This window comes from Mustela erminea, chromosome 17 (genome assembly GCF_009829155.1).
Source record: "Mustela erminea isolate mMusErm1 chromosome 17, mMusErm1.Pri, whole genome shotgun sequence".
NCBI classification, from domain to species: domain Eukaryota; kingdom Metazoa; phylum Chordata; class Mammalia; order Carnivora; family Mustelidae; genus Mustela; species Mustela erminea.
Genome location: NC_045630.1, coordinates 28,583,541 through 28,603,156, shown reverse-complemented (window position 1 = coordinate 28,603,156; position 19,616 = coordinate 28,583,541). Strand labels below are relative to the sequence as shown.

General features: G+C 38.1%; 1 protein-coding gene across 2 annotated transcripts in view; it reads left to right on the top strand.

The window, feature by feature from the left end:
• The first annotated feature begins 345 nt into the window (after positions 1–345).
• The window catches only part of KLHL20 (kelch like family member 20), a 66,186-nt gene continuing 46,915 nt past the window's right edge, over positions 346–19,616 (top strand). The window contains exons 1-3 of one of the 2 annotated variants that reach the window (XM_032318190.1): positions 346–457; positions 1,371–1,434; positions 18,988–19,561. In XM_032318190.1, the coding sequence (XP_032174081.1) occupies positions 1,412–1,434; positions 18,988–19,561 (597 nt within the window). In that variant the 5' untranslated portion in view covers positions 346–457; positions 1,371–1,411. Of the gene's footprint in view, positions 458–1,370; positions 1,435–6,732; positions 6,849–18,987; positions 19,562–19,616 lie in introns of those variants that run through there. The other variant, XM_032318191.1, reaches the window with a different exon arrangement.

Genomic DNA, 19,616 nt, shown 5'->3' with positions numbered 1-19,616 from the left:
CAATCCACAACTGGGGACAACGTCGTGCCTATATTGTGCAACAGGAGACCCACCAGCTACAAATAAATCTTTTTGTGATTACACCCATCTTTTCGTGGCCTTCTGCTGGGGAAAACAAAGAAAGGAGGAGGCTTCAGTATTCAAATACTGCCAGATCACCTGTGAACTTGCAAAGTAGTCACCCTTGGAATAGGTGGAACTGGATACGAAGACAGGCAGTCTTCGAGGTTATCCAAATCTCCAGCAAAGGGCGCAGCTGCTTCCTGAGCCACACCGGAACCTTTGGAGGGGCCTTACAGGTTCCAGAGGGAACGACTTAGGAACAGGACCACTTCCGCTGCTGAGGAGAGGAGAGGGGTGGGGAGGAAATAGCTCGAGGATCTGCATCCTGCTTGCGCTAGCGGCGGCTGAGCGGCAGGCAGAGGGGGCGGCGGCAGAGAAGAAAGTGACAGAGCCGGTAAGTTAGCCGCCTTAGAGCAGGAGACAGTGGACAGCGCCCAGGGCTTGCTTTGCAAATCTTGCCCTAAGTTGCTGAGCCGCCGGGTGGGGTAGAGGGCCGTGCTTTGCCCGCCGCTGTCAGTCGGTGCCGAGAAGGGGCTCTTGGGGCGCTGGGGCTGGGCCTCGCGGGGCACTAGACTGAGCGGAGCTGGCTGACCGCCCTACCCAGGAGCCCGGGGAGGCGCTGGGGTTCTCACCCTGGACAGCTTCCCCGGACTAGGGCTGAAGTCGGAGGGGGCGGGGAAAGGAAATGGGTACCGTGCGTCCCATTTAACCCTCGGGACCTAGTGAGACCTTGCCAGGTGGGTGTTGGACATTGTTTCGGGCACTGAGGGAAAGGCTTGTAGGGAGAATGTGAGTCTGGAGCCAGAGCTGCTCCGACATGTACGTGCTGCCCCGCAGTCGGAAGCGGAGTTGTTTTTAAAGGCAAATGTCCAGCTCCCCTTCACCCCCACCCCCCCACCCCGCTCCTGTCACTTCGGGACAAGTTAAAGTTTCAGATCCGTTGTTAAACCTGCGTGTGCCCTATCCGATCGATCGTGTCAGTACGGCTGTGGGTATCTGGTAAGTGTTCTGTAGGCATACTTGGTGGTGAGATCCAAGTTAAAGCACTTCTGGAAGAGAGGACTCACCTAGCCATCGGGACTGTATAGCGCACTTTACCTCTCCTTCACTTACCATCGTTTGAGCATTCCGTAGCCATATCCAGAGTAGGGATAGTCATCTTAAAGACACCAAATAAAGGTTATGTTATGAATAAACGCTTGTGGTATAATATAAAATTTTTTCATTGAACGAAATGATTGTGTAGAGGTTGTTACTGGAAAGATCAGAAATAGTTTTTTTAAGTTACTGCTTTTCTGTTGTCTTAGGTTCGGCTTTAGAGCGTTGTGAAGGGTACTTTTCATGGTGCATGGAAGGAAAGCCAATGCGCAGGTAGGCTTTCAGGAAGAAAACCTTCGGTTTCACCGATTGAAATTCAGCACGTAATAATTGAGGACTTCATTTAATTTTTTTTAAAAGATGTTTTCAAACTTTACCAGATTCTGCTTGGAACTAATGATTCTTGTTCTAAAGTAAATAAAAACTATTATCAGGAATTAATCACTTTTGAAATAGGGATCCCTTAAATCTAAAGGGCATTCTGAATTTTATGTAGTTACTAACATTTAAATTTCCCTTTTTTCATGGTAATTTTTGGTGATAAATAATCATCAAGTTTAATACAATACTATACGGGTTCATTGGTCTTCAATTACCTATAGAATATAAAATGTTTTGTTGCCATATAAGAATATTAAGTGTTTGTAACGCAGTGTACTGTATATCTAATTATGGTTTTGGTTATTTCATTGATGATCAATAATACATCTGTTCTATGAAGTAAAATAGCTGCATTGCAGGAAAGATTGTTGAGGGACTAAAAAAGGTATTGGCCATAATAACTTAGGCCATAGAAAAATAGAACAGAGTTAAAAAAAAAAAAGAAAAGATAATTATAAGCCCTCCCAATTCTAGAATTTAGTAATTTTTTTAAAAGATTTTATTTATTTATTTGATAGAAAGAGAGATCACAAGCAGGCAGAGAGAGGGAGAAGCAGGCTCCCTGCTGAGCAGAGAGCCTGATGCAGGGCTCCATCCCAGGACCCTGAGATTAGGACCTGAGCCGAAGGCAGAGGCTTAACCCACTGAACCACCCAGGCACCTCTAGAATTTAGTAATTTTTTTTAATCTTTTCTAACAAATAGATCTAGAGTCCTTATCAAAACAAAATCAGCCTACTTCTATTTCTTTGTTCTTTAAACTCATTTTACATTTATTGAACTGAATATATTCATTTGTTATTTAACATCAAAGAGAAACAGGTCTGGCAGACCCTTTTAAGAGAAGAAACATTTCATGATGGTGCTATGACTTATGACTTAGAACCAGGAGCAAGAACCAGAATATCTATCTTTTTCCAAATCTGTTCTTGAATTTTTGATTGACCTTGAGCTATTTGCCTTCTCTGTGCCCAAATTTACTTTTCTAATGTGTCTGACTAGGGTATTGGGAACTAATGGATGCCTACAAATGCTTTGAGATCTCCAGATGAAATGACTTTATGGATGTAACAAATGTCATTATCTTATTTGTATCTAACTCTAAGTAGGAGTAATAATTGACTGCAAAGTACATGAAGAAATTAACAAAATATATTAAATGCCTAACCACTTCATCCTTTATCATGGATGCAAAAACCACTCATTGCTTCTCTTCCTCAGCTGCCATAAATGTCATATCTTATGTAATTGCTAAAATAAGAGCTTATTTTTTAAAAAGGGAAGGCACAGCGTGGGAATGTTTTTGGTTTATCAGTAATTTCTATATAAAATATTCACTTAATCATCCATACCTACTCTCTCTCTTTTTTTTTTTTTGTTTTATTATGTAATACTTCCAGTTATTCAAAATCAAGTTGAGGGGGGGTGCCTGGGTGGCTTGGTTGTTAAGCGTCTTCCTCGGGCTGGGGTCATCATCTCAGGGTGCTGGGATCTAGCTGCACGTTGGGCTCCCTGCTCAGCGGGGAACCTGCTTCTTCCTCTCCCTCTACCCCTCCTCCAGCCCATGCTCACACGCTCTCTCTCTCTTTAATAAATAAATAAAATTTTTTAAAAAAAATCAAGTTGGGGAATTCTGATGGCGTTAACTGTTAAGCTACAGCTTAACAGGTGTAGCTACATGGCCAAAGCCCAGCCTACCATTGCTGTCTGATTTAATTTTACTTTTGCTTGCATTAAGTCACCTTTTCTTCTTGGGATGTTATTTTCGCTGCTGCAGCCCAGAAGGGCTGGGCTGTGAAGTAATGTTGATTTTACACTTAGCTGCTATTAGAGGAGCTTCGAATGAGAAGTAACTTTATGTTAAGATTATTTGAATACCTTTTCGTCTTCCTACTAGGATATAAGCTCTTTGAGTCTCATATGTATTCCATATGTTTGTGTCCCTGGCACCTAGCGATTACCAAATAGTAGTTTAAATGACTACCCAGTATCTGCAGACTTCTCTGAATGCCCCCTGCCAAAAAATATGAACAAGAGGAAGATTGAAAATTATTGAAGAAGGTATTCTGATGCTTAAATATAATGTTTTGTGAAATGACTTGACATCTTATTAGTAAAGCTTCATTGCATTCATTTATTTAACTAGTCATTATGTGTACAGATAACAAAATTTAAAAGCTACAGTAAGATATTCAGTGAAAAATAAATCTCCTAATGCCAACACCAGCTCCGAGTTCTCTTTATAGGCCACCACTATAAACAGTTTCATACTCATTTTTCATAGACATTATAATACATATACAATTATATATAGAATATCTCTCTTTTTGTGAAAACACTAATGTTAGCATATCATGCACATTCTTCTGTATCTTTCTTTTTTCACTTCCCATATTATTTTATAGATGGTGACAAATACATATAGATCCACAATATTCTTCTTAATAGTTCAGTGGTATTTCATTGTCTGTAGGTGCCATAGTTAACCAGTCCTTTTTAGAGACATTTAAGTTATTTTGCTGTTACAACCAGTTCTGCAGTGACTATCCTTGTCGGTGGTTTTTCCCCAAATGTGTATGTGTAGAATAAATTCTTAGATGTAGAACTGCCCAAAAAGTATGTGTGTTTTTAAATTTTGGTAGATACTGACAAATTTCCTTCCTGGGAGATTATACCAATTTATAGTCTCACCAAGAATGTGCCTGTTTCCCAAGATACTATCTTCTAATCATTTATTTCATTTAGATATATTAAAACATTTTGCAATGTAATTTCCTCTTTCTTTAATTATATAAGTTGGAAACTGAGCCTGGTTTTATTAGGAATTAGTTTATTCACCAAACATTTATGCAGTGCTTGGTATATGCCTGTATAGTGCATGTATACAGATGAAGGGATGGAAAGACATGTAAATAGACACCATAATAAAACATGAACAGAATTTTAATAGAGATGAAGACATAGAGAAGGGAACTTCCTCTCTGTAGAGATGAGAGCATCAAAAAGATGGTGATATTTGAGCTAGATCTTCTAGAATGGATAAGGATTTGCTTTACAGTAAAGAATGTACTTTTTAAAAAAGATTTTATTTATTTATTTGACAGAGAGAGAGATCACAAGTAGGCAGAGAGGCAGGCAGCGAGGAAGGGAAGCAGGCTCCCTGCTGAGCAGAGAGCCCCATGTGGGGCTCGATCCTAGAACCCTGGGATCATGACCTGAGCCAAAGGCAGAGGCTTTAACCCACTGAGCCACCCAGGTGCCCCAGTAAAGAATGTACTTTAAAAAAAAAGCACTTAAAGAAAAAAGTTAATTAAAGACACCATAAACAGAAGGAACAGTCATGCGCCCTGCCCGCCAAAAGATACCAAGACCTCCAAGTATATGATGTGAATGAAGTGGTAAGTATATCAGGGGTGTAGAGTATGTGGGGGCAAAAAAGTGGAAATGGGGAAAAAAAAATAGAAAATCAGGCTGCAACCATGGGAAAGAGTTTGGCTTTATCCTGTAGGTATTTAAGAGCCAATGTACATTATTACACAGATGAGATTTGTTCTTGGTGCTGAAATTTGGGAAGATAGGGCATAGACTAGAAAGAAGGAAGAAATGATGGCAAAGAAATGAATTTAAAGGAGTTGTGGTAGTTTAGATGAAACCTGACAAGGACTGGAAGTAGAGTTATGGCAGTGGGAATTGAGAGAAGAGGATGGACTTTAGAATTGTTTAATAGTAACATCAGAAGGATTTGGTGAATGTAGAGTAAGGAAAAGGTAATGCTATAAATGACTCTAAAGATTTCAGTTTGGGGAACCAAGTGCTGCCATGATGAGATAAAAATTATAGGAAGAGGAACAAACAGGTTTCAGTAAGCCAAGAATAGTCCTCTTTCATACACTTGAAGATTATTATCTAGCAAACAGTAGTATGTAATTAGAATATGGGTTTGGGGCAGAAGAGAGCAGTTTGAGCTGGAGATTTTAAAAAAAGAAGAAGAAATTTTATGTCACCAGTACACAAAAGGTTCTTGAAGTTGTAGGCATGAATGAGAGTAGAACAGAAAAGGAGGATGCCAAGGACCAAATCTCAGGGAATACCATTGGTGTTCAAGGTGAGGCCTAAGAAAAAAAGCCAGTAAAGATTCTAAAATGCAGAAGAAGCTTAACATTGCTTGGGTCTTCTTTCATTGTATCTATAGAGTTTTTATTGATAATTTTCACTCATGGTGAAAGTTAAATGAGCTTCTCCTTGAGTTCAATCTCAAATGACAAAAAAGAAAATCCCATTCAGATCTAGTATCTTTTTTTAATTTTTAAGATTTTATTTATTTATTTATTTATTTATTTGAGAGAGAGAGTCAGACTCAGAAACAGACTCCCTGCTGAGCAGGGAACCTAATGCAGGGCTCAGTCCTGGGACCCTGAGATCATGAGCTAAGCCGAAGGCAGACACTTAACCCACTGAGCCACCCGGGTGCTCGGAGATCTCACATCTTTAGAATTTCCTGTTTAGTCAGTCTAAAATGTATGTTTAAAAATAGTTGCATATGCTGTACCTTCTTGATCTGACTCTTCCTTGGTGTGGCAGGCACTGTAGGTTGGCTTGCAGAACACCTCTTCCTCCTTTCCCTTACTATGTAGAAACAAGAAAATGAACTAGCATGTTCCGTAGCATCATCTTTGCATTTTGGGACGGCTGCATAACACCATGCTGCCAATAAAATGTCAGCAGAAGGTGCTAAGAGGTATTCTAGGAAGGCGTTTGCTTTCCTAACATAAAGGGAGACTAGCTTGCTTGCATGCTCTTTCTCCTTCATCTGGAATCAGGTATAGAATGTAGTGCTAGTGGGTGCCCTTCTAGTAAGCAGAGCTGGCACTTTGGGATGTTATTTCTGCTTTAAGGATTCATATACTCGTATGTGTAGCTTTCTCTGTTCAAGTGTGTTCAGGACTTTAAATGATGGTCAGTTCAGCTGAATCTTTTTTTTTTTTTTAAGAGAAGTCTGTCTGTTAATTTCCAATTAAAACTTTTGAAGTATAAAAGGAGAGATGTTCTTTTAGGTAGGAAGCACAATTCCAAGCTAAGAAATGATTCTGTAGGTCTTTGGACTATAAGATAGAACGTGATCATGAATGCTTGAGAAGCAGAGATTATGTTTTCTAAACTTTTTATTGTGTTTGACTTCAAATTTTATTAGCCACTACGGAAGATGGCTCTTTCCTCAGTTAAGACTATTACCTTTGGAATAGAAGAAGGTCTAAGGAATGTGTGACATGATAGTCCTGAAATTTGAAAGCAACTTACACATTTTGGGTGTGTGAAAATGTTATTTACTTAGGGAGGTGCCAAAATTTGTAACATTCCTTTGGTGAACATGAAGTATATTTAAGATACCTGATTTGTTCTTTGGTTTGTGTTTTCTTCCTGCACTTGATTTGGTTATTCTCACTATTATTTTAGAAGATACCAGTTTTCATGGAAATTACCCATCCTTTTACCTAGCCTACATTTTCTTGACTTCCTAAACTGTTGTGACTTTGACCATCATTTACTACATACTTCATTTACTTCAGCAATTTATTCCTACTCTCACTGAGAACAACTCTCTCTCTGAAATCATAAATCCTCATAACTTTTTTCCTAAGCATAACCTCTAGAATACCCATTCCATTGGTTCTTCGATGTAGTCACAAGCAACATGCCTTTGACCCTTCTGTTTTCACACAGTTCACTTCTGCAACCATTTCAACCATTTTCTAGCCGTCACTCAACTCCCTAGATTGTGGCATTTCTGTGGCATTTCCCAATTCTTGGTTAATGCAAGCATTTATATCCCCTGATTTGAACTATTGATTACTGCTGGATGAAACCAGCCATGGGATATTTGGGTTACTCTAATCAGAGTCTGTAATATTATTAGAGCCAACATTGTTCTCCAGCAGTACTTCTGAAGGTGCCTGCGTAATGCTTGCTTATTCATGCCCCACAACAGCTGTGTCACATCTTCACCCATTCTCTTGTGATCCTGTCACTGCTCCTCTCACTGGCAGCAGCTTCACAGAAAAAATAGGGGCCATCAGGTATGAACTTTTCCAAACTCCTGATGCCTCCTTACCACAAAATAAATGTATCATTTCCACCTTACTTTCCCGCCCCACTCCCTTACTCTTATCTCTTATGTAAGCCCTTCTACCTTTTGTCTCAGAGTCATTCCTCTGTATTTTGGTTCCATGCACTCCCACTCTTCCAGGAACTCGCTTCATCATTTATTCTTCCCTTTCATATTTTTAAATTTCTCCCTCCTTCTCATTCTTCACATCAGCATATATCATTTTCCAGTCTTCCTTAACTTTGAGCTGACATTGTATTGGATGTCTCTTTTCACAGGCAAGCTTTATTCTAGAAATATTCCATACTCGCTGTCTCTTTCCCTTCAGTGACCACTACCATTGAATACCTCAGGTTTTTACTGCAAGTTTGGGGATAATGAAGTTTTTTGGCCACACATCATTTTCTTACTGGTTGTCCCTCCTTAGATCATAACCTGACACCATTTTAACAGTCCCCCTTTCCTTTCCCTTTTTTATTTCTTATTTCTAAATTACTGTTACTGTATTATCCTGAGCAGTTTAGTCTCTTTGTTACTATCCTGGTGTCTCTAGAAGAGGTTAAAAAACAAAAACTTGTATCTTTGGGTAGTTGGTGTAAATGTGGGGTACAGCTTCACAAGACGAAGTGTGGTGTGGACTGTGGTGAACTAAGAATACAAGCCCTCCTAATCTTACTCAAATTCAATTTCAATCTCAAAACAAAATAAACTAAAACGAGCAGGCAAATCCTTCTGATGGTCTTTATCATTCCAAGGGGCCCTCACCTTGCCTTTTATAATTAGAAGGCCTAAATACTTGTTTTCTCAAAAGCACCATCTGTCTCTGAAATAAATGTTGTTCTTTTTCCCAGAATATAAAAGAAAAATAATTGAGAATTTTCAATAACAGTTGTTTTCTTCTCACCATATGTAGAAATTCAAATGTAATTATAGTTTCTTAAACTGATTCCATGATATCTGATGCCTGCCTTACATAATTTTATTAGATTTATTGACATTTTGGTAAATGTGAATCCTTCTTGTTTAATTTGACTTTATATGTTTGGTAATGATACTTTTACTTTTTTGTTTGCCTTTATACCTGCATTTTGAATGATTGATTTCTCCACTCTGTTATTTCCCCTCAACTTAGGTCAATATTTTTTTTGTAAAACTGACTTAGACTGAAAAAGAGATTTTATTTTATTAGTCAAATTTTATTAGCCTATTATGAGTCAAATTTTAATGTGTGTTAAAATTACCTACTTGTTAAATGCAGATCCTAGAGTCATAAAACCAGAGATTCTGATTCTCTAGGACCTCAGAAGCCTGCATTTTTTATCAAACACCCCTGTTAATCTGGTTTCAGAGAAACACAGTATTTGAAAAGTTAATATAACAGCCCAATATATAATTAATATATAACTATAATAATATAACAGCCTAATAATAACATTCCTAATAGGAATTGGGCAATTAGTGAATAACAGTATCTTCTCACATTTTTTTTTTTAAAGATTTTATTTATTTATTTGACAGAGATCACAAGTAGGCAGAGAGGCAGGCAGGGAGAGAGAGAGAGAGAGAGGGAAGCAGGCTTCCTGCGGAGCAGAGAGCTCGATGCGGGGCTCGATCCCAGGACCCTGAGATCATGACCCGAGCCGAAGGCAGCAGCCCAAACCACTGAACCACCCAGGCGCCCCTCTTCTCACATTTTCACTTCATTTGAAAGAAGAGCCACAAATTCAAGCCATAATTTTAAATCTGTCAATATTATGTTTAGAAAATCTGATAATAATGAAAGAAGACCCTTTGGATACAGTCAAAGCAAGGGGAAATTTCTATATTCAAGTTGGTTAGTAAATTTAGAATATGTGGCTGATTTTACTGTTTTTCATTTTAAATACCATTTTTTTGGTATCAAAATGCTTTGGACTGGAAGTCCTGACTCAGACTAGTTTAATCAACATGGAAACCTTTTATTTACATACCAAGAAGGCCAGAGGTAGGGTGCCTTCCAAGTTTGGTGTTAGCCAGTGGCCTGATAATAGCATCTTGGACCCAAGTTCTGTCTCCAATGTAGCTGTTACAATAGCAGCTCCATCCTAACCCAAAATTGATCTTCCCTCCCACTACCACCTACCAATGAAGAATGCTACGTTCTTCCTTGTTAGTGCCCTACAGAAGAAACTCCCTAAATCATGGAATATAAGTCTGTTCCTGTAGTTTGATGATGAGCTGAGTTAAGAGCATGCCATCAGCTAATTGATTTGAGAGAATTCAGGATTTCTCCTTAAAAGCTAGGGACATGGTCATCTTCCTCTGAAGCACATGGCTAGTAGAGGAACAAAATCAAGGTTATCTTTCAAGTTTGAGAGAGTTGATGGTAAAATATATTAATATATCTTGAAGTTATACTTTTCATCAGTACTAAAAGAATAAAAAATCTGCTAAGGTTATTATTAGCAGATCTTATACCCTTTGGTTTTAGAAAGACTGATTCTTTCCTGGAATTGACAGTCATTTTGTGGGAGAAGGCAACAGCTCCCTTTGGTCTCCCTAGTTTGTTAACTGTGGATAGGGTCCAGAGTAATCCTTTCACTTACCTCCTTCAACCTTAAAATACATGTAGATTAATCTTGCAAATAAAGCTAATAAAAATGTTTTTTGGGGGTTCAGTTTCTTTTTGTCTGTAACATCATTAGTTCAATATTAGAATAGAAAACTACAGATTGAAAAAACAAATAATTTGAGATCTAGTTTTTCTAGTTTTTTTTTTTTTACTTGGACAATAAAGCTTGCTGCCTCAAGGTTTAATTAAAACCTTTCATAGGGTTCTGTCCTGGGGAGCAGTTCACTCCTCAATTTACCATCCCGCCCCCCAGGTCTTTAGAGTATTTATTTCATCAGACGCCAAACAAAGAAGTTGTGAATATAGATGTGACAAGGTGTGAACACAGTCTATTTCTAGGACCCTTATTATATCTTCCCTTCAGAAGGTGCCCAGAAAAATGTACAAAAATCCCCACTTTTATGCAGTTAGAATCCTGTTGATGTAATGAGAATAATGGAGGATATATACTTCAGTTTTTTGAAGTACACATTTACAAAAACAAGTAGCAGAACTATAGGAGAAATAAGTTAGTGTATAGAATTAAATATGGCTTCTAGAATTAAATTGCTAGAATTAAATACTGCTTCTCAGGACATTTAAGATGAGGTATTCCTTAAAATCTCAGCCTGCCAGTAATCCCTCTTCTCATTTCTTCTCATTCTTCTGGAAGGGCAACATGGTCCAACCATGTGGCAGTATGCTTGCTTTCTTTCTTCCATCTAAGAAAAACAACCAAATAAATCAGATTGCCAGAGTCATTTCTATTTCAAATACTCAATCCAGTTGCCCAAGACAGTTTGGGATAATAAAGCACTGACTTTGAAGTCAAAGGACATACATTCAGAAAAATCTTAACACTCACTCCTTGTAAGGTAAGTATAATTATCCCTGCATTACAAGTAATGAGCTTGAAGATTAGAGAAGTTAAATAATTCGCCTAAGATTATACCTAATAAATGATGGAGGTAAAGTTTGAACCTGGCTACAAGTTTGCCTGGCTACAAAGCTGGTTTTAAGAGAATTAGATAAGACTTTGGGGAGTATAGTTTTTTTTGGCAGGAAGAAAAGCTGAATTCATTTAACAATAATAACAAGTATTGGGATATAGCAGTGAGCAAAAAAACAAAACCATAAAGGTCTTTTTCTCATGAACCTTACATTCTGTTTGGGGGAGAAAACCAACATATTATGTCAATAGTTGTAATATATTTATGAAGAAAAATTAGACAAAGTGTATAGAGTGTTAGGGATTAAGAGAAGCTATTTCTTATAACATGTTGGGGAGGAGGAATTTCCTCTTCCCTTTAAGGTCCTTCTAGCTGGATTTAGAATCAGATTAACAATAAGACAGATTAACAGTAGGAAGTCAAATTTAATAGACTGCTTAAGGGGAATCCACACAGACATGAAAATTCCAAAGATAGTCGGGCAATGAGATACTTCCATGACCTAAGGAGAGGGATAGGGTCTGGGGATACAAAGGGGAAAAAGACCACTAGCAGAAGGGAAAGATGTCTGGAAAACAAAGGTGCCCTCTTTATGTAGGTAAGTTTCTTAGGTAAAGGGAAATCTTTGTTAATAGCTTTCTTTCTGGAAAAGCAGGCAGTTGAGGGGGAGGTAAAGAGCTTTTTCTAAGTCTGCTAGGTTTGGATTGCTTTTAACTCAAAATAACGTTCATGCCAAAGTGGCCCATCTGAGGGTGGCCTGCCACTGGTCCCTACAGTGGTCTGATAAGTTGACATTTGAGCAGAGCTCTGAAAGAAATGAGGGAGTGAGCGCCATAGTCATTTGAGGGAAGAACCTTTCAGGAGGAAGCAGTAAGGCTCTGAAGCAAGCGAAGTCTTGGCATGTCCAGAAAAAAGCAAGGAAGTCCCTGTGACTAGAAAACAATGGGTAAGAGGAAACCAGTAGGAGATAAATTCAGAGAGCTAGCCAGGGGAAGAGTCCTGTAGATGATGGTAAACCTTATATGCTTTGTTTTTTACTATGAGTGTTTAAAGCATTTGGAGCAGAGGAGTGGCATAACCTGACTTTTTTTTTTTTTAAAGATTTTATTTGTTTATTAGAGAGAATGTGCACAAGGGGAGGGGAAGGGCAGGGGAGAGGAGGAGGGAGAGGAAGGAGAAAAGAATGTTAAGCAGACTCTTCAGTGAGCATGGATCCCAATCCAGGGCAGGGTCCCATGACCCTGAGATTGTGACCTGAGCTGAAACCAAGAGTCTGACGCTTAATTAACTGAGCCACCCAGGTACCCCATAATCTGACTTCTCTAAAGGATCACTTAGGTTGTTTAAAGAAGAGGGTATAAATTGGTAAAAGTAGACCAAGAAGACCTTTTATGAGACTAATGTAATATAAAACACAGAGTGAAAATAGCCTGAATTAGGGTGGGGCTCGTGAAAAGGTAGAGAAATAGTTGGAATCTAGATATTATTTGAAGGTAGAATGACAGGATTTGCTGATAGATTAAGTTTGAGGGTGTGCGGAAGGGAAGGGGCTACAAGAATTTTGGCCTGAGCAACTGGAAGAATGAAATTGCTTTTTATTAATCTGGGGAAGGCTAGAAGAGAGACATGTTGGATAAGATAGAGAATCAAGGAATCAATTTTAGATAGATCATTGAGATCTATTTAATTTATGTGATAAGAGACATTTACATGGATCCAGACTGAGAATTTACCCAGGCAGGAAATAAGGGTCTTTTAGCCATTCATATGTGGGTGATGGGAACCATGAGATTAGATGAGCTCCCCTAAGAATGTGTATAGAGAGCAGAGAGGATAGAACTTTAGAGCATGACCACATTTAAGAAATTTTTTTGCAGGTTTGCAAACCAAACCTTTGATATGAGTTTACAGATCAGCTATTATTTAAAAATTTGAATCTATACTAATACAATAATAATAGCACAATTTTTTTTGTTATGGTATACTTTTAAATGAAAAAGATATGTAGAAATTAGCTTCTGTGTTGAACATAGGCAAAATAAAAAATTGTTTATATCTGAATTTAACAGTACTTTTTTTTTTTAAGATTTTTATTTATTTATTTGATAGATCACAAGTAGGCAGAGAGGCAGGCAGAGAGAGAGAGGAGGAAGCAGGCTCCCTACTGAGGAGAGAGCCCAATGAGGGGCTCGACCAGGACCCTGGGATCATGACCTGAGCCGAAGGCAGAGACTTTAACCCACTGAGCCACCCAGGTCTCCCCGTAGTACTATCTTTATGTACATAATTACGGTTACAACAAAAATGTTTTCAACATGCGGTGTCAGTATTAAAATGGGAATTTTTGAATTTGTCTTGTCTTTAATGGTGGTTCTTTTTTAAAGAAGCTTGATTGTACCATTGTTAAGCATATGACTTAGTATTTCAGCTTCTAGTATGTACAAGGCATCTTTAAGCACCGTGGTTAAAAGCTTCCTTGATTGTTTAGTGGGTGGTAAAAATTGTTTTTTAACTGCTCAGTTTTTTTCTGCCTTTAAATTGTCAAATATAAACAGTGCTGTTTCTACCAGATATCAGGAATTATGAACATTTCATATTCTAGAATACAGAATCCCCTGTGGGCTAAGGCCAAGCACAGAAAGATTGAATTTATAAGTACTTTGGAAAAACAGGTTGGTGTTGGAGAAAGGAACAACTGTCTGCTTTCGGGCTGTGCCTTTGTAATGTAAATGTAGTTTCTTTTCCCCAAAATGTCCTTTTCTGTTCTTCTCTCCTTCCCTGGGGACTCTTTCAACACAGGTTTTTTATTCTACTGTAGTTCTTGTCCGTGCTACGAGCCTTAGGGGTAGTAAACTGATATTGTCCTTTGCAGGCCACATATTAGACTATCTCGGTATAGTCAGAGATGATTAAGTCTGTGAGACTCATATGAGGCTGACCTAAAACCCGGTGTTCAGAACATTGGATCCACAACGCCCCCCCCCCCCCGCTTTTAAATAACAATATTTTTGAAAGAATTATTCATCAGAAAACTGCTTAGTGAATATAGAATCAGAAACAAATATCTGGGCCGTGGGTATAGGATATTTCACCTAAGTTCCAGAACAACCCCATTTAATATTCCTACTTGACAACAAAAATACATACCTGTGAAGTAATCTTGTAGCTTATGCCAGTTAGATCTAGGATCTTTTGAGTACAAATAAATACTTTATCGATTTTTGCCTTTCTACCATAATTTGTATGCTGGTTGCTCTCTCTCTGTTATTCATGTATCTCCCCTTAATTTAATCTCCCCTTAATAGTTAGGTTCCCTGATTGCCTCTTTATATTCCTTTGAATTTTTCTCAGTTCAAGCAAAATGCTTTGTACATTATATGCAATTAGTAAATATCTGTTAAAAGAATAAGTACCATTTTAGAGGGGCATAGATTCTCTTTCCTCTGCATCTCAGTAGATACAGTGTGATGATTATGAAAATCCAAATATCTTCATTACGCTTACATGTCAATTGTTTGTGGCATTTATCTACCAAGTGAACCCCTGAATTTCTGAAATATGAATGTAATGTATAAACTTTGCTTCTATTGTATATAATCTGGAATAACTTTTTTAAAGGTAATAAGCCATTGACTATATTTTATTAGAAATGTTTAGGGGTGCCTGGGTGGCTCAGTGGGTTAAGCCTCTGCCTTCAGCCCAGGTCCTGGGATCGAGCCCTGCATCTGGCTCTCTGCTCAGCAGGGAGCCTGCTCCCCCCCCACCCGCCTGCCTCTCTGCCTGCTTATGATCTCTGTCTGTCAAATAAATAAGTAAAATCTTTAAAAAAAAATGTTTAGAAATATTTAAAGATAATTCTGAAAATTTCTTAGACGGTCCCAGTATTTTTTAGCTGAAAAAGTCAGGTTCAATTTTGTTATGCTGTTTTCTTCAAGCTTAACATTCATTTTGTAGGCCTCTTACCAAGTTAGTTGACTCCTCTCATAGTTCATTGGTAAAGTTCTTTATGATGACTGGACCAAAATAATCTACATTTACTGCAACTTCCTGGACTTTTAAAAAAGAGTTGTATAGGGACGCCTGGGTGACTCAGTGGATTAAGCCTCTGCCTTTGGCTCAGGTCATGATCTCAGGGTCCTGAGATCAAGCCCCACATCGGGCTCTTTGCTCAGCAGGGAGCCTGCTTCCCTCTCTCTCTCTGCCTGCATCTCTGCCTACTGTGATCTCGCTCGCTCGCTCTCTGTCAAATAAATAAATAAATAAATCTTTTAAAAAAAAAAAAAGAGTTGTATAGAAATTTGGATACCCATAAGGAAGAACACTGAGAATCTTATTTTGAATTGTTAAATAATTCTATAGTTCCCTTTTTTCCCCAACCCAGCATTCACATCAATCCCAGTTATTAAATATTCGCAGTGCCCAGGAGATAGTTGTGGTTTCTCCAAAAGCATCAGGAGACCTGCTCTGCTACTGAAAGGAAAGCTTCATGATTTTAGCAAGTCACCTAACCAAATCAGTTTCTTCATCTGTTAAAGGAGTTTATTATTCTAAATGATCTAATGATCTATTCTGTTTCAAATCTTAGTCTTCATTCTTTAAAGCTAGGTAACAGAAAATGTGTGGTTTTCATATCTAAAGACTTCTGGAAAACATTAACATGTAAAATTTACTAATACATTTATACCCTGATGCTGTGATGCAATGTGTATCAAATTTGAGAAATTTACAGGGCTGCCACTTTTTAGAAAAATAATTACTACGGCCTTGCCAAGAGTGTGTTCTGTAGCACCGTTACGGTAACACGTACTTAAATATATAATAAATGCCCAACTTACAGACTTCCAGAGTCTTTGTGTAAAAGTAGCTTCCCAAGCTCCAGCCATCACCCTACCCAAAAGCCACCGAAAACAGCAGCAACAGCAAATCCTAGATCAGTCCCAAAATGACAGTTACTCTTTTCCTTCTCCTTGTACCTCTTGGCCCTTTTATTTTAGGACTTCAAAACTCAGGTCAGAATTCTGTTGTCAGTAGCTTTTGAACTTTTTTGATACAGCATAGAGCCCTCAAAGGAACCTAATTATACAAATGTTTATGAATTTAAATGTGTATAGAGTACATAGTTGAAACATAGTTATTTAACTAAAAGGAATGTATGCCAATATTTTTTCTTTTGTTTCATTTTTTTGGTGCTGCTTGTGACACACTGAATTGATTTTACAACTAAATGTAGCCCCCATTTATAGAACTCCTACTAAAGAAAAATACAAACCTCCAGTCAACATAAAATTAAACTTTCAGAAAAGTATTTATTTGTAAAGTGAGGAATGTCTGTTTATGGACCTATACATTTCTTTTGTAATCATACTAAATCTTCATTGATTTTGACTGATTTGATAGGAACGATTGGGCATATGTAGTACTTTTATTGGTGGGGAGGGGCAGAGGGAAAAGGGGAGAGAGAATTTGAAGCAGGCTCTATGCCCAGCACAGAGTCCAATGTGGGGCTTTGATTTCACAACCCTGAGATGATGACGTGAGCAGAAATCAAGAGTCGGATGCTTAACTGACTGAGCCACCCACGTGCCCATGACATATGTAATACTTTTGAACAAATAAGGCTTATTGTCAGATTTAATATCTCTAGCAGCAAATTAGTCTAACAAAATCTTGTCAAAGTTTGTAAGAGTTCTACTAAATAAAAAAGTATTTTGCCTTTCATCTTCTTTACCACCTTAATGTTCATAAACTATGAAGAAAAGATTTCTAAGTAAAGATAAACTTTAGTCCAGACTTGCTGGATTATCATTAATTCAAAATTTATGTGAATATTAATCGAAGCATATCAACTCAGGTTTGATTTTTTTTTATTTGATTTCTAATATGGATAAGCATAACCATGTTATTTGAAAGGAATATAAATATTTCTATTACTAGGGTAGCTACAATTTAAAATTCTTAACAGGTAGCAAGTCCTGAGCTGGAAGTTATGTACATTCTATCATTTAATCTTTGCCATATGGAGTAGATACTTACCCATTTTAGAGCTAAAGAAACTGGGGATTAGGAAGGATAAGTAACTTGTCCGATAATTGTCAGTAGCATTTCAACCCAGGTCTATCTGTTCCACAGCGTGCTTTGAGACTTTATGCTAGCTAATGTCAGAGTAGCCATAGTACCTAAGTGTCAGAGCTGTTAGACTTGGGGAGAAGAATAAAGAAATCTTAATTTAAGGTATGGTAAAATAGTTTGAGACATCTATGGTTGGACTAAAACTTAGGCAGAGAAGAGAATTTTAACTCATTTCCTGCTAGTTGGCTTCTAAAATATTTGGTTTGATTCTTTCCCTTTTTTACAAACTAATGTGATTTCATAGTTATTTACTATATTTCCTTGCTTATAAGACTACTGGCTCATTTAATAACTTTTTAGAAGTGTAAATATTGCCTTAAAGGTATGTAAATCTTTTATTAGCTGTTGGCCTAACATGTATTTATCCATATAATCGATAACTAAGTTTTCTTCAGTATCACAAAGTTTGATTCTAAGCTTTCCTCTCATTCACAGATCAAAGAATGTCTTGAATTATGTCTGGCCATCAACAATTTTCTGTAGTATCCCAGCAACAAATTAGTTTTTGGGATGCCTGGGTGGCTCAGTGGGTTAAGCCTCTGCCTTTGGCTCAGGTCATGATCTCAGGGTCTTGGGATCAAGCCCTGCATTGGGCTCTCTGCTCAGCCGGGAGCCTGCTTCCCCCTCTGTCTCTGCCTGCCTCTCTACTTGTGTTCTCTCTCTCTCCATCAAATAAATAAATAAAATCTTAGGGGTGCCTGGGTGGCTCAGCAGGTTAAAGTCTCTGTCTTCAGCTTGGGTCATGGTCCCAGGGTCCCGGGATCAAGCCCCACATCGGGCTCTCTGCTCGGCAGGGAGCCTGCTTCCTCCTCTCTCTCTGCCTGCCTCTCTGCCAACTTGTGATCTCTGTCAAATAAATAAAATCTTAGCTTGCGCTCTGTATCTCTCTCTCTAACAAATAAATAAAATCTTTAAAAATAATAATAATAATAATAAATAAAATAAAATAAAATCTTAAAAAAACAAAACTAGTTTTTGTAACCCGGACTTGTGATTTTTTTTTTTTTTTAGTTTGTTTTTTACTTAACACCTTTGTGATAGCCTATATGAACTGTGAAAATTATCCATCTTAGAATAAAGGAAATATAGTACTATATATAAAGTTAATTTGGGGGTCCCTGGCCTTATTTTTCTGATCTTTTCATGCAGCGTGAGCTATGTTTTATAGCTTTTGTGCTAAACCTGAGAGAAATCTAATTTATCTATGATAATGAGAAATACACATTTCTGTGTTTTAGAAAAATAACAAATACCAATATTTTGGTTAAACTAGATTAAGAAATTAAAGTCCCATGGTCTGTTTTGTGCAGAGAGAGAATAATTTACAAGTGTTTTTCATAATTTTTATTACTATATTGCAGGTAGTTATAAAAGATATGGTCCAAGACAGTCTAGTCTGAATACTTCGGAGATGAAAAAAGAATTCTCCTTTATTTTATGGGAGTGCATAATGAAAGTGCTCTGATTTGGGATTATTAATGTTTGTTCTTCAGAAGACGTTAAGAACGTGTATGAGTTTTGGCGTTCTTAGAAAGGAAGATCTTTGGGAGTCTCGTTCTCCCTTTTGATTACCTGCAGTTTTCCCTACCTCTTGAGTATGAACAGTTTATGGCAAGAGTGAGTTTCTAATAATATTGCCATCATCTTTCTTCCCTCCTTCCCCCATTCCTGTAGGTGTACCAACATTCGACCAGGAGAGACTGGAATGGATGTAACAAGCCGCTGCACCCTTGGAGACCCCAATAAACTGCCAGAAGGGGTTCCCCAACCCGCTCGCATGCCCTATATCTCAGACAAGCACCCTCGACAGACCTTGGAAGTCATTAACCTTCTGAGAAAGCACCGGGAGCTCTGCGATGTGGTGCTAGTTGTGGGCGCTAAGAAGATATATGCCCATCGAGTCATTTTGTCAGCCTGTAGTCCCTATTTCCGAGCTATGTTTACTGGAGAATTGGCAGAAAGCCGTCAGACAGAAGTAGTGATTCGAGACATAGATGAGAGGGCTATGGAACTACTGATTGACTTTGCATATACCTCCCAGATAACTGTGGAAGAGGGCAATGTTCAGACCCTTCTGCCAGCTGCTTGCCTCCTTCAGCTGGCAGAAATACAGGAAGCTTGCTGTGAATTCTTAAAGAGACAATTAGATCCTTCTAATTGCCTGGGCATTCGGGCTTTTGCTGACACACATTCATGTCGTGAGTTGCTAAGGATAGCAGACAAGTTTACTCAACATAACTTTCAAGAGGTGAGTTGTACTTGGTGGTTTGAATGCAGTCATAATGTATTGGTCAGGAGAGCAA